Source organism: Melanostigma gelatinosum (genome assembly GCF_949748355.1).
Source record: "Melanostigma gelatinosum genome assembly, chromosome: 4".
NCBI lineage: Eukaryota > Metazoa > Chordata > Actinopteri > Perciformes > Zoarcidae > Melanostigma > Melanostigma gelatinosum.
This window is the reverse complement of record NC_136637.1, coordinates 10,794,467-10,809,936: the sequence shown is the minus strand read 5'-3', so window position 1 is coordinate 10,809,936 and position 15,470 is coordinate 10,794,467. Positions and strand designations below refer to the sequence as shown.

At 41.6% G+C, this 15,470-nt stretch overlaps 1 protein-coding gene across 1 annotated transcript in view; it reads left to right on the top strand.

Annotated features, from left to right (window-relative positions):
* Positions 1-301: 301 nt before the first annotated feature.
* kdm4b (lysine (K)-specific demethylase 4B) overlaps positions 302-15,470 on the top strand; it is a 46,438-nt gene continuing 31,269 nt past the window's right edge. Inside the window, exons 1-6 of the mRNA XM_079266928.1 lie at positions 302-401; positions 2,792-3,191; positions 3,608-3,783; positions 4,473-4,587; positions 5,739-5,932; positions 11,587-11,636. Coding sequence (XP_079123054.1) covers positions 2,820-3,191; positions 3,608-3,783; positions 4,473-4,587; positions 5,739-5,932; positions 11,587-11,636 — 907 coding nt within the window. The 5' untranslated portion in view covers positions 302-401; positions 2,792-2,819. The remainder of the gene's footprint in view (positions 402-2,791; positions 3,192-3,607; positions 3,784-4,472; positions 4,588-5,738; positions 5,933-11,586; positions 11,637-15,470) is intronic.

The window sequence follows — 15,470 nt, the reverse complement described above, 5'->3', positions numbered from 1 at the left end:
CGATGAACACTGTTTTGGACAACCACTTCAAAACCTTCAGGCATCATAATATTTGTGTTTAATTGCCCTGCGGCTATTATTATCAATCAGCGTTTAGGTAACGGCCAAGAACGACCCGAGGCGTGCACGTCGGTTACGCGGACAGAGGACGTGTAGTAACCAGCGTCGATTTCCATTGGTTGATTTCTGTGTCTATTAACCAAATAGGCCAATCATCTAGTTGTGTTTGTGAAGAAGCATTCCTTCAGCTGGGTGATTCAACCAATCTCGAGGCGTAGTTTCTGAGGTGGGCGTGACTCCGAGTAGCTAATGCTAGAGGAAAATCCATCCAGGGAATTTTTGCAAAACGAAACCAAATTGATTGATTAAAACAAGTACGGGACACAACTTTGCTGCAGGAGGTAATAGTTCCCAAACGGAATTCCTTTTTTACAATCGCAAAGAGCGTATTCTCGTGTAATTGTGTTGTGTGGTGGCTGTCGTCGCGTTGTTTTGTTTTTTCTAATTGCAGATATGGAAGTAGCTAGGTTATCTAGCTTGTGGCTAACCAGCGTTAGCTAAGCATACATGAACGTCAGGACACGGTGCAGTGGGGCTGATTCTGTTTATTTCGCCTATATGTACAATTTAAGAACACGGCATTGAAGGTTAATGTGAGTTCCACATTTTACTCATTCTGAAGCGTGCCAGCTACGTTTTTTAGTTTGCTGTCTTCGATAAAATGCTAACAGGTAATGTTAGTTGTGCATAGCTATCGTCGCCCTCAGCTGCTGCTGCAGCAGCAGCCTTCACTAACTTAATTTTAAATCGAGCAGCGGCGTTGTACTCTCCACGAGTCAGAGATATGGATTAACTATTATTTGAACAGAAACTGTGTATGCATATTTGCATCTCAGTATGGAGGGCAGTGTACTGCAATATTGAAACAAGTTCCAGGCCCAGATATAGTTAAAGGGGCCGTGTAGGCCCTTTTTGTTGTGATTAGACAGCTGGGGGGTCATGTGGCCTGCCAGGGTCCAGTCTATACATGAGTACTGGTGGGAAAGCTTGTGACACGGTACCACATGTTGGGGCGAGTGAAATATAATATGTTGTAAATTCATGACTACCAGTTATTAAGGAAGACATTCATGAATGTATCAGTCACTGAGCAGGAAACAGTAATAGGTTGAGGTTGAAATCATTGCAACATATTATAAATTAATTATTTTCCCATTTTGATTCATATCTAGAAAATAAAATACTTATTTCTACATGCACATCCTGAGCGCACATCTTACAAAGTAGGCAGTCATTTGTATTCTGTATTTTTCAAACTGGTTTGTTCGATTTCTTATTTTCCATTTTAAGTTGATTCAGGAAACAATTCTAAATCTGAGCAGTGTTTTTTGAATTTTACATTCAACCGAATGGACACATTTTTGATTTCATGAAGTCGGGGAAAAGGGAGTCTAATAAGAACCATGACTTCTTCTAGATGCTGTCATGTGAAAATAAAATATTTAGTCTTTAGAAAATAAAAGGAAGTGTTCCATTGCGAGGATGGCGAAGAACACCCTGTTGACCCAGATCCCAAACAGAACCACCATTAATTATTTAAATGGAACACGTCTAAGTTGAATTTTTAAAAATACAGTTTGCAGAGTTGGTGTTCATGATGGAAAAGGTCTGAATTGGTATTACTTGCAATCCAAAATACAGACAGCGTTTCTGCTAGATCATTAATCCTTAATATTTAGATCTCTTCTAGACAGATGTCTTGTATTTTAAAGCACAATTATTGGCCCATTTTACCTGCCGTAACTTTTCCAGGAATTCTGGAACATTTTTAGGATCTATACTTGCGGTTTTACTATTGTTTTCTTTTTTTTCTTCTTTTTTACAATGAATTGTTCAGTCTACAAAATGCCAGAAGGTATTCAACTCCTGTCACAAGTTAACAAGTGCTTTAGTAGTTGGTCCAAAACCCAAAGATAATCGGTTAACTATAATATAAAACCAATAAATGTATAATTTTATTTTGCTTAGATAATGGATCATCAGGGGCTGAAATTGAACTTCCTAATTTCTTGTTGTTTTCCGTCAGATGGCCTTGGAGCTATCGGGGAGTTTGTTGTACTTACGGTCACAGGTTTGTCAAACACCAGCCTCTGGGAAGTTTGTTTACTAGTTGCCAGTAAACTACGGCTCTAAATGACCTGTGAGACAGAGTTCAATACAAGCCTTCCTGGTTTGTCTAAATATCGTGAGATAAAGTGAGAGTTTCAGTGGATGAGAGAGAAACAAAACTCAATTATTATCGGCTAATTCAAAACAAATACCTAACAGAATAAATCCATTGAAACAATCATTACAGTCACGCAGCAGTAAACCACAGAGTACATCAGTTTGTCTCTGTTTTTAAGATAAGGTAGGATAATCCTTTTTTTAGTCCCACAGCTCAGACATTTGCATAATTTCATCACGTCACAAGTTTAACATGTTTGGGGACCTCATGCTGTTGTATGTTTATTATATTGGGGCAGCACAACAGAATAAACACTGCCAGCTATGGTGCTGGATGTGGTCAGGTGTGGTTTGTTGGGATCCAGATGTATTTATTTTGCAACAACACTAACTGTTTATCCTGGCCTTCACTTTGTCAGCCTGGTTAACTCCTAAAAATCTACCCAATGTCATGTTTTCATTATTATTTCTATTTATGAAAGCAACCCTGTGCTCTACTCCTTGCAGTTTTGAATATGCTGGGATGGAATGAATATGCCCTGATTGCCCATGTTCTCCCCTCCAGGTTTACCTGCAACCCCTTAAAAGACCCAATGGCTACCGACATGCCCATGGTCACGGTGCCGGCTCCCCCCGACACTGCCCCAGCTTCCCCTCCTGCTCTCAGGTCTAGTGCAGAGGTGCCAGCAATAGCTGAAATCCCTGACAGAGCAGTGACCTCAGAACACGATGCCGCTCCAGATCTCAACCCGGCTCTTCCGACAGACCCAGACGCCGCCCCGGTCCTCGTTCCGGTCCTCGTTCCGGGTTCTGAGCTGCTCCCGGCCCCTCTGCTGCCAGTCAGCGCTAAGAACCCCAGCTGCAAGATCATGACCTTCCGGCCCACCGTGGAGGAGTTCAAAGACTTCGCCAAATACATCGTCTACATGGAGACTCAAGGAGCTCACCGCGCTGGCCTGGCAAAGGTGAAGACAGCACACGTGTACTCTTTTACACATGCACACACATATTTGATGTAGTCCTTTGCAGTCCTGTGACAGTAAAGTCTAATTATTACGTTTCATTTTGAGTCCCATCAGCAGCTACCGTTCATACACAACTTTATCTTGTTCCAAATAACCCAAACTGTTATTCATTATGTATTTACTTTTGTTTATTTTTTTCATTTTAGAATCTGAAATCGGCAAATCTTTGGCAATTTATGTTAAGTTAGGTTGTCGCAAATTCATTTTCAGTCAAATAATTACCCGAGTATCAAAGGTAATGCAGTTGAATTAAATATGAATTGAATGTATTTGAAAGATTTAGCCGCATGTGGCTACAGGTCATGTTAAAACACTGAATGTAAATGTAAATGCTATCAACCCGTCTCTTTCACCAGGTGATTCCCCCAGAGGGCTGGAAGCCCCGGAGGTCCTACGACACCATCGTGGACATGGTCATTCCTGCTCCCATCATGCAGGTGGTGACCGGACAGTCGGGTCTGTTCACCCAGTACAACATTCAGAAAAAGTCTATGACCGTGAGCGAGTACCGCAAGCTGGCCAACAGCAAGAAGTAAGTCGGTCCCCAATCCAGAGGCCTCATCTATAAATGTGTATGCGCTTTTTAATAGCGCGTGTTTGGAGGGGATTCAGATTGATTGTGAGAGCTTCACTTTTGTTTTACAAGCAATACTTTGTTAGATGTATGTGCTCACACGTAGTCCAGTTTAATAAATACAATCTAAGTATAATGTCTAAAGACATTTATTTTGGGCAGTGTAAAAAGAAGTAATCTACTGATTCAAAGTTAGAAAAAAACTAAACATCAGAAAGTCCAAAGGACTCTCTACTGTATATTAGGCACTGTGTATATTCTGCCCTCTAGTGGTCATGAAGTTGAATGAAGGCAATAGTAAAACCATATCTATGTTTATTAAGGGTTTTGTCCAGGGATGGGCATGTAAAATACGACTAATAATATTGATCTGTTTCATATAAGAACAGTGACTTTGTTTCGGCTGTGAAGGAGTTCAAGTTATTTGGATGATCTTGTCTCTTATTAAAAGTCTCAACGCAAGTAGTTTTTCCACAGCAGAATCTAAGAATGTCTCTATGGATTCGTTTATTTTTAAGTTAGCACCTGTGGCCCTTTTAAAGTAGCTAACAACCTACATGTTATCGATTGAGAACTGACCGCTTATGTGAGGGTTTAGTTGAAAGGCCGTCTCCCTGCTCACAATATGACTCCTGTGCTGTTTCCAGGTACTGCACACCCCGGCACAAAGACTTTGACGACCTAGAGAGGAAGTACTGGAAGAACCTGACGTTTGTGTCTCCCATTTATGGTGCTGATGTCAGTGGGTCCATCTATGATGAGGTGAGGGTTATGTGTGTGTGTTCCCAAGAAGTATGTAAGTGCTGGGGCTGATTTTTTGAGAGACACTTCGATCATGGTTATTAATTACGACTGTTCTTCAGTGATTTGAGGACAAAGAGACTTTGGGTATATCCTAGGTCTCTTAATTGCATCCTCGTTTCCCTGAGTTGCGTCCTTTCCTTGCAAGGAAACCATGCGAGGAGAGAGGAAACGAGGAAATATGTTTGAAGAGAAATGACACGTCCTTTTCTCAGTTGCGCCACATGAAGCCACGTCTGTTTCTGATGACGTTGGATCAGCTGATCACAGCTGCATCAGCTGTCAGTCGGCTTTAACAGCTGGAGAGACTTTTGAGAAGTTTGTCTGTTCACATGATCACTGTACGTAATAATAGTAACTATAATAATACTAATAACACATAAGGACACACAGTTATCACTGCCAGAGTAGAGAGTGGGTTTACATCGGGGTTATTTTACTCTGGAATTAATTCATTGGGCTAATTGTTTTGGGGGAAATTAAAATTACATAACTCATCAAACCCGACAAACCAGTTTCTGGTTTGAAACTCCAGTGATGTTGGGAACAATCTGTTCAGTCTGATGAGCTGCAGCGTCCAATCAAATAACTGATGAACAATGAGGGGGCGTGTCGGCCGTTAAAACACGTCCTGGAATGCGGCTCTCCTGCATCCTCGCTCATGGCTCCTCTGAGATCCCTCCTTGCTCCTCAAGCGAGGAGTGAGGAGGAACGAGGAAATTAAAATGATGAGACTTGGGATGTACCCTATATGTGAGCATTTGAACTGTTTTCAATGACGGCGTACCTTTTTAATTGAGATTTCTCAGAATTGCTGGTGTACAAATATTATTGGATGACCTGGAAACACCAGTCAAAAAACACCTTGTGATTAATGAATGCACCACAGTGAAGCATGTTTTAAATACATTGATTAATGGATAAATGTGAATTGTGATAGCAAGCCCTTAATATAAGAAAGCCACTCTTAAGAGTGGGTTTTTATCACTGTGGTGACGAGATCAAAGATCATTGAGCCAGCAGGTGTTCACTGATTGACATCAAAAAACATTTTGAGTGTGTAGACTACTCTGTACACGCTAATTATGAAAATGTCTGTTGTCTCCGTTCAGGACATTCAAGAGTGGAACATTGGCCACCTCAACACACTGCTGGATATGGTGGAGCAGGAGTGTGGCATCGTCATCGAGGGCGTCAACACTCCCTACCTCTACTTCGGCATGTGGAAGACCACGTTCGCCTGGCACACCGAGGACATGGACCTCTACAGCATCAACTACCTGCACTTTGGACAGTCAAAGTCCTGGTCAGTCACTTTTTAATTCTCATCGTACTTAAATGGTGTACCAACAATGGAGGATATTCTTTAGATATCAGCAGTAGGGTTCTGCAGAGAGAACTTGGTGGAGGCTTCAGCTTAGCCAAAGGCACTTTTGGGTTGTTCTCTGATTTGGCTTTTTAGGCTTTTCTTCTGATCCCTCAGTGACTTCAATCACTAATTATGATTACCCGATCCACCAATGATATCCTGTTGGTTGTTATTCAAAAACTCTTGCAAAATACATGACTTCATATTATATGACAAGCTAATGTTATGTTGAGGTTATTTTCTAAATATTTAAAAAGAGTAATTCCTCCATACTAGGGGTGGGTGAAAATATCGGGTGAACAATATATATTGTTTTACTTCGGCTTGATGTTATTGATACACTGGTGCAAAATATCGATATTCTTATTTAATACGTACATGTAGACATGTTTTTTTTTGGAGGGAATTTCTATGTTTTGTGCCACTTTGAACATGCTGTGCTCACAGTATTGATTCCTCTCATTGGTTTTTTCACCTTCTGAGGATTCCTTTTTTGGAAAATAACCAAAGCTATTGAGAGATTTTATCGTGCTTGACATTCTTTTGTTTTCAAATTGGGTTTTGACCTTTTAGATATTGGGTTTGTTCATCGTCTCTTCTTCCATCATTTCCAGCTGTTATTTTTATTTGTTGAAGGAAAATGTTTTCCTCTTCTGTTTTCCCATCAATTTGTACAGCACATCTGAGGAATGTTGAACAAAAGAAAAACATTATATCACCACCTGATTTTCACGTGTCGTGAAATTTGAGGTTTCATTGTAACTCTGCGCTTGTGAATGCGTGTGAAAGTGGAAGCCATTTGTTGCAGCTGTTGTGTAGGTATAGCTGTGAGCTGTTTGTCTTTCTATTCTGTGCATCATTCATGTATTTCCCTCTGTTTCTGTCACTCACCTCTGGAGCGCCTTGGTCCCTGCAGAAAAATAAAATTTTCTTTTCTCTTTCTGCCCCTTAATGTTCTTGTGAGTGTGTTTGTTTTCTTTCCCATTTCCTTTTTTTTTTACCTCCACGTTGTTTCCATCTATGGCGCTGCAGGTGGTCTGGAGCATTCAGAAATACAGTATTATCTGTGTGTGTGTGTGTGTGTGTGTGTGTGTGTGTGTGTGTTTGTTTGTTTGTTCTCTCACCTGTCTTCCTTTTTGTCACAGTATGTATCCCCCCAACTTCCCCCCTCTCCTGTCCGCTTCCTGGAACGGTGTGTGTGTGAGACTGTGCGTGTGTTACTAGTTCCCCCTCTCTGTGATGTGATCTCTCATTAAAATGTTCTATCTGTCTCATTTTCACACCTCACTGAGAGCGGGAAGGTTTCCTTACAACTTCCTGTCAAAGTTTGTGTACCTGCGGACAGCTGCGGGCGGTCCACGTTGGCCTGGCCTTCCACACGTGCGCATTCATAATCCATTCCAGGTGGCGGCGGTAATGCATGATAATACTGTTCAACGCCATTTGGCTGTATTTATAATTCTCTAAAGACAAATTGTCTAAATGTTGATAATGGCGGATCTTCTGGCACAACCTCTCTTCAAAACAAGCATCCACTTTGTTATCTTCTTCTTTCTATTGGCAAACCAGCTAGAGGTGCATGCGCCACCAGCTGGACTGGAGCATGCGCAGTTGGCGTGCTTGTTGTGCAAACAATTGGATCACAAATGTCTGGCTGAGCGTGCAGACATGCATACATGAAGTTGTTGATAATTACAAGCAAATGTGCATATGTGTTTCGCTCTTTTATTAGACATTATTTGTGTATATCTGTGGCTTTTCAAAGCTTAAATCTGCCCATGCTGAGTCTGCAGTTTGCCAACACACTGATGCATATTCAAGTTCTTGCTCTTTTCATCTTTATGCCTCCACTTACTTTGCCCATACCATCATCCATGCTAAGACTAATTTAGTTTTAGATGGATTGATGCACACCATTCATTTCTTCTTTTCCTCACTTTCTTTTAATTCTCTCGCTTGGTTTTGTTCTCCCTCTGTCACTCTCTCAGTGCTCGCCAAGCCATCCCATCCTCATTTTTCAGAAATTGAATCGTTTTCACTTTTACACTTGTGTGTCGTGGGGTAATTACATGCTGTTAAACGGAGCATGTCCCTTTTTAAAACACACACTCTCTTCCTCTCATAGTGCAGCCGTTTGTGAAATTAAGTCCATTCTCCCCTACAACTCAGCTCCCATCAAAGTCAGACCTCACCATAACCACTGCCACGCACACACACACACACACACACACACACACACACACACACACACACACACACACGCGCGCTGGCGAGCGTGTAAAAGATCTCAGCCTTAGCAGTCAGTCACTTTCTCCTTGTCTTTATCCCTCCATCACTCTTCTTCTCTTTATTTTCATTGCTGAAACCCTCTCAATCACCTTTCTACTCCAACACACAGCAGCAGATCTGCTGTCAGATAAAAGATTAGCCTCCGAGCATGTGAGGGAGAGGTAGGTACCCCAGCTGCAGCTTCCCGAGTTTATTATGAATCCATCACTCCTCATCCTCTGTAGTCCAAAGGTTTAGAACCATTTTCAGTTTTTTTTTGTGTGTCTCAGAGGAGAGAAATGCAGAGCTTAAGATCTGCCTATAGCATTAGTTGGGTTGTAACTGAAGTTTGAATGCTTGGTGGGGCTTTGACTTAGACTCACCTTTACAGGTTCCATAGTTGCTGTTAAGAATTGTCAAGTAAGCTCCGAGAGGGTCTGAGATCTGCTGCCAAGAGCATCCCTCTCTTTAAAATGTGTGTTCAGACGTGTGTGTGTGTGTATATATATATATATATATATATCTCAAAAATAAAAGACTCTTGCATGTGGAGATAGTGTATTAAAATTTGAAAGGGATGTTAAGGGTCCGATGTTTGTTCGGGCACACAAATACAGCAAATACTGGAGGTGAACTCTTGCTGACTGCTAAATATTAAATGTGTTCAGGTATTATCGTTCAAACCGTAGTTACTGACAGCCGAGGTAGAAGCAATCGTTCCGGTCAGTCTCCCAGTTGTAATTTGGAGTCTTGGATATCTGGAATTTCTGGCAGCAACAACATTGAACATGCATAACTACAGAAGTGTCAACAAATCAGTGGCACAGGAGCTGCAAAGCTGCCATCATTGGCAATTGCCAACGCAGTATAATGCTAGTATTATTTGTTGTTGTAGAAGCTTAGCAGCCACCCTTTCGTTCGCCCCCCCCCAAATCACACCTCATTAAATCAAAGAACGCTTGCGGTGATTGGCTGCGAGCAAAACCGCACAAATATTCAGATCTGGCCACAGAAAGGATGAACGTACGGTAGGTATTGTTTGACTGGAGAGGGTTCAATACTACTTCCAACATAAAGGTTGCTTAGGTCGATCACTTCAGAGGTTGCGATAACCGATACCCAGCCCGAGTCACCTGACAGATATGTGCCCTCAGTACTTCTGATTTTTGTGAAGACTGGAATTGTATGTAGTTGATAAATGTTAAACAAGAACAACTTGCTTGTCGTACATGTACCGCAGCACGTCTGTAAAACACAAATACATGCTGTCTCGTCATAGATAAATAATACTCTGTATCAGACAGGTGCAACATTTAAACCCTTCATTTGCTGTGTGTGGTCTTATGTGTGTATTTCTCTCTTTGCTGCCGGAGTGATGGACGTGTTGCAGCCATGGCAACCGTGGTTTTAGGAGGGAGGGAACAGGAGGAGACACGCTGACTGACTGATTTGTTTAGTCTGATCCTGGGATGGAAGGGATCATCTGAGTGGTGACATTTACACACTCACCCCCCCCAAGCCGCAAACACCTTTTTAAAGTAATACGCTGACATTCTAGGAAATTTACTGTCTTACCAAGAGTAAGATGCAAAGATCAATATTAATTTCCCCTTCAGAACAGAGGTACGTGTTTAAGCTAGCTAAGCAAACACTCCTCGTGATGCCCGAGTGTTTTATCCTCCTGGTACGGCTGAGTTATGACCCAGTACGGGTTGTGTGGTGTCGTTGGTGTTTCTACGGTACAGGTAGTGGATCAAAAGTAAATAAAATGCAGTGATCCATGTAGAGACAAAGTCTGAGTGCTATATTTGCTCTTATTGGCACTCACAAGTAGGCTTGTTGCATAACTAACGGAAATCTGGAACTAACTGTGGTTTGATTAAGAAGTGACACCCAATGCTTGGTTTAAGTTGATGCCAAGTTTTCGGGTAAGTTGAAATAAAACCTGTTCGGACTCAGAAGTTATTACTTGTCTGTAGTCACAGGACAAAGTACAACTCTGATCCGATCACCTGGTTCATTATTAGTGTTGTTACTCATCATTAAAAACCGTGAGAGCAAAATGCACAAATGAAAAGTATATTTGGAGAATGATAATTAAATTAAAACGAGGACAAAGTCACAGTGGGCTGCATGTTTATTCACTAAAACCGTCCCGTTACAACTCTGAGATAATGACCTGAATTTTAAAACGCGTGTTCCAAATCTCACTTGCTGGCTCCAAAACGGAGTGAAGGACTTTAGTCCAAGTACTGGAGGAGGCTGCACCTCTCTGAAGCGCTAAGCTTTCGTCCACAGATGGCAGTGTGGCACCATATATTGGGACCTCTCACTGAATTTGACTTTGTCTGTTACTTTCATTGTATTCATTATTTTTCTCTCTCTGTCTTATTATGTCTCTCCCTAAATGTTTCTCATCGTCTCTCCATCTTTGCGCTTTCTTCTTTCTTTTCTCCTTTTCTTTCTCCCTTTGTTTCAAACAGCCTTGTGGTTGTTGAAGCTTGAGTAAGGAGAGAGAAATGCAAGCGTTCTCTTTTTTTACATGTGTGTGGAAGAGAAGGGGGGGCAGTGAGGTGTATGTCACGGGTAATTTAAGTTCTTAAAATGGTGAGTGCTGAGGGGAGTGAAATAACCCAGCTCTCCCAAAACAGTCCTGCCCTTCACCGGCCATTTCATCTTTTTCACCACTCTCCCTTTCTCCCCTCCAATGTTTTTACTCTGCACAGCAATGTTATCAAGGGCAGTATTTAGTGATTGATACTATTGTGATAGCTTTAATTATTCAGGTATGTTAACATTTAACTCTGACTGTTATTTCCCTGTGTCTCTTGCCAGTTTCCTCTCACCTCTGGCCGTTAAAACTCAACGTAATCAAAATTGGAAACGTTGCTCAAGCTGAAATGCACCTTCAGTTTGAACACACTTATGACGAGGCTTTGTGCATTGCTAAGTGAGGCTTCTATTTAATTCAGTACCAGTAGAGGTTGTTAAAGAAGATAGCGGTGTCATGATATCTTGAAGGTTGCCCTCTGATGGACCTACAGTTTCCATGTTGACTTCTATTTTACTTGCAACATCCTATGATCAAAAGGTCTTATAGTTGCGATTCAACTGGACAGCACGTCCCTGTAGATCATCAGCTACGGGGCAGAAAGAACCGAAGATGAACATGTTCTCTGAACATGTTTGAGAAAAGGCTGTGCTACAACTTGTTTTGCTGTTACAAATGTCAACATTGTGCCCATCTGGTAATAAGACAATATTTCTTAACGATAGGCGAACCGTGCACTAAACTGATCCCTCGTTTCCTCGTCTGTCTGCAGGTATGCCATCCCACCTGAGCATGGCAAGAGGCTGGAGAGGCTGGCTAAAGGTGAGGCCCCAATGATGCTTTTCAATTCAAATCTATTCTACCTTTCTCACGCCCGCCTGGGCTTTCTCAGTGAAGAAGCAAGTTCCGACTGTTCAACACACACCATGGGATCACGCTAAACTCTTGTTTGGCTCTCACCGTGGTCCTCACAGTGAAATATCTTTTGCATGTATTCAGCGGGTGAGAAACTTTGATGTCCTCCGTTCTCATCCCATACAATCACATTTATTTCTTTGTCACCTTGCTGTGCTAAAATGGAGCCCGAGAAGAAATGGCAGCTTGAAGCACTTAAGTGGGTGCAGTCACTTGTATGAAAAGGAGGACTGTAGATGCTGAACTTGGTGGAGAGGCTGGTGGAACTGAAACCAGCAGCATCGACTGTGTGTGTGTTCTGCAGAATGAATTGGAGTAAACCTACAAAGCCTACTGTTGGGGGAAATTGGCTCTTAGTAAATATAAAGCAAACATTTACAGAGAATCTGTCTTTTGGAATTTTATTGCAATAAGCAAGGTTGCAAATGCAGATCTTCCACCTTGGTTTGTCCCTTCATGACCTCATGTCTCCAGAGTCAGACTCTGTCTGCAGGGCTCCTCAGTGTCAATACTATGCAGGTTTTATTTTGAACACCATAACAGCTTCCGAGTTTTAACATTCAGTTAAAAGAACCTTACTTTTTTTGAATTTCAACATCCAACTATCAAAATGAGATCTATTCCATGACGCACAAAGTTTTTCTATTGTCTCAAACACTATCTTTGTGTCCCAGGTGCTATTTTTATTGCCACCGGGAAGATGGGGACATCCTCAATGTCATGCGCTGCACATGTGTTGCTCACAGCACATTAGAACTCGGATAAATAGTGTCTGAAGTGAAATAATCTTGAACCACTCGTGTCGCTTCAGCCACCCGCCCTTCTCTTTTTGACTTCTCCTTACGCCTCTCCCTTTGTATTCCCACCACTCATGTTCTCCTCCTCATTCTATCTCCTCTTCTGATCAATGAGGCTTAGCTTGTGTATCGCAAGTTGCTCAGAGTGACGTATTAGATGCCCCCAGTCTACACTACGTTAAAATGACACGCCGTTTCTCCTTGTTGCGAAGAGCCGAGAACAAATCAATAATCGCCAATGCATAGCCCGCGTCACTTGCTATCTTTCCTTTGCACTGGAACACAGTTCGTGGTAGTATGTAATACACATTATGTGATATTTGACAGATGAGCAATCTCTCCACAGGGAAGAAAACTGTCCAGGTAATACCAAACCCATTATTTACAGTGAAATGTACACAAGCTGTGACTCATATCAAACAAAGACATGCAGCCACTGTCCATGTTATTCATGGCCAGTGAGAGAGAGAGACCCATTTCCTTTCACCCTAGACCTCTAATAACGTCTGAGTCGCACTTCAGTAAACGACCTGGTGAAAACCCTAAAAAATCTGTAGTGAAAATAACCGCTGCCTCGGATAAAAGGACCGATTTCACAGTGGACATTAGGAATGGTAATAATGGCTGCTTTAGTTGTTTCAGTTTCACAGTTCACAGTGACTTCCTGACCCATCGTCATGGAAGGGAGCCACAGTTAGTGTTATTACTTCCACTTGTACTTTTCCTACACTGGCAAGTCAAATACATGCTGTGAGAAAGGCCTGTTGTATTGACAACGATACACAAAAAATAATATATAGATTTCAGATTAAATTTGTTAAACGCTAACTTTACATGTTCTCTGTTTTATTATTCAAGATTGTCAATGAGATTGATAAAGTGAACCTTAAATAGATTTAATAAGAGACTCAAAAGGATTCCTAATTGGTGGCGAATTCAAAAACTGAATTAATAGATATCAAAGTCCAACCTTGAAATACACACTGTAGACATTATTTTTATCATGGACCTCTCCATGTGGGCATTGAGCTCAGTCACAGTCAGATTGCAGCCTTCGTCTCTCCTCATCGAAGCAGCTGGCAGTGGGAGGAAAGCAATGCCAATGTTATTTAACAAGCACCCACTGTCCTATCAAAGCCATCGTCGGCAAAGGTAGCCAACTGTTTACGAGGTCCTAAAAAGGCAGTTATGAGTGTAGTAGGAATTCCTAATGGGGCTGGGACAACGGTCTTGTTACTTGAAAACTCCTCTCCAAACGTTTGACACAGCGACAGCCGTTGGTCTTATCACTCCTCATCTCCGCGTTATTTCAGTCATGGCTTCAGACTTTTTTCAGGAACTTCATTTTCAAACTGAAAAGGACAGAATGAGGCCTTTAAGTTAATATTACCCCGTGGAGAGCTCGGAGAGCCAGCTGCATTTTAATGGGGATTAATACCCGCGCGCTCTGTGCACATTATTCACCTTTTTTATCAGCTCCAACAAGCAGGTGGGCGATGAGAGAATAGAAGCCCTCTCTCCCTCTCTTGCTCTGTAGGGTGGAACAGAGGCTGAAACAATGCAGTGAAAATGAAGGATGAAATGGGTGCCGATTATACTGTCAGTCACATTAAACTTTAACTGGGTGGAGGCTTGGATGGACCCCCCCCCCCCTTTGAGGCACAGACGGTAAAGAGCGGGAGAGTGAGCGATGGAGGAGAATTTCTTTCTTTTGATTATGCTGAGGCAGAGTCTCTGTCTCCCAGAGCTGAAGTGAGCCTTTTATTGGACAGAGTTGTGGCTTTGGAAACCCAATATGTCAGTGGAGTATATTATGATCTCAAAGCAGTTGGTGTTTTTATTGGGGAATCACCAATCCAGCCCGTTGAGTCCCGATACTGACTGGTGGCCCGATATTGGTGTTGTAGTGGTGCATCCCTAGTTAGGGGGACGTACGTGATTAGTCGACTCGTCGATAAAACGTTTTTTTTTTTTTTTATGGTTGTGCCGAATGGGACGAAGGTTTTCGGAAGTGACAGAACCCAGTCCCAGTTTTGTGCAATAGTCTTTTTGTGCCCAAATGTAGTCCAGCAGAGATCCAACCTGGAGGCACACAAACAATGCATTCGTGCATCATTGTTCCACACTTTGAGCAGTAGAGTAATTCACGCCCATGTCGAGGGGAAACCGGATTTCCTTTTCCAGGTTGTGGGATTAAAAATAATATTGGAAACATTTCTGCTGCAGAAATCTTTTTAGCCTAATTAGCAAAGCTTATCTGGCATTCTTTAAATATTTACCTGCCAACTAAGCCCTCTTCCAAAACCCGTCCTTAAAGCAGCATCCTATTACTAAAAAGTGTGCCAATATCTTCCGTGAGAAATGTAAGAAATCTTGTTAATCAAAATACATAAAAAAATCCAATACATATCTGAAGATCACCACATTCCCAGTAAAATAAAGGTAGCATACAAATCTGATTGCTGATTCTACAGCATGTGAACAGATTCTTTTTAAATCAAATGAAACACATGTAAACATGTTCCGTGATTTTGCCTTTAAGTGACGCACAGGTCATCTGTTTTTTTGCATCTTAACACAAAGTACATTTTCAATTATTATCTTTTTTTGTATTGTGCATATAGATGTTTTGAATCCAAGTTGTAGGCAAGGCAAGTTTATTTGTATAGCACATTTCAACAACAAGGTAATTCAAAGTGCCTCACATAAAACCATTAAAAGCATCAAAACACAAGGAAAAAGAAAAGGAGATTTAAAAACAATTAAAGAAACAGTGTAAGAAATAAAATGCAGAAATGCAGCAAATTGATGAATATATGAATTGAATGTGGTTCAATGAAAGGCAGCAGCAAACTGAAAAGTCTTCAATCTTGATTTAAATGAGCTGAGGGTCTCAGCAGACCTGCAGCTTTCTGGGACTTTGTTCCAGATATGTGGAGCAGAA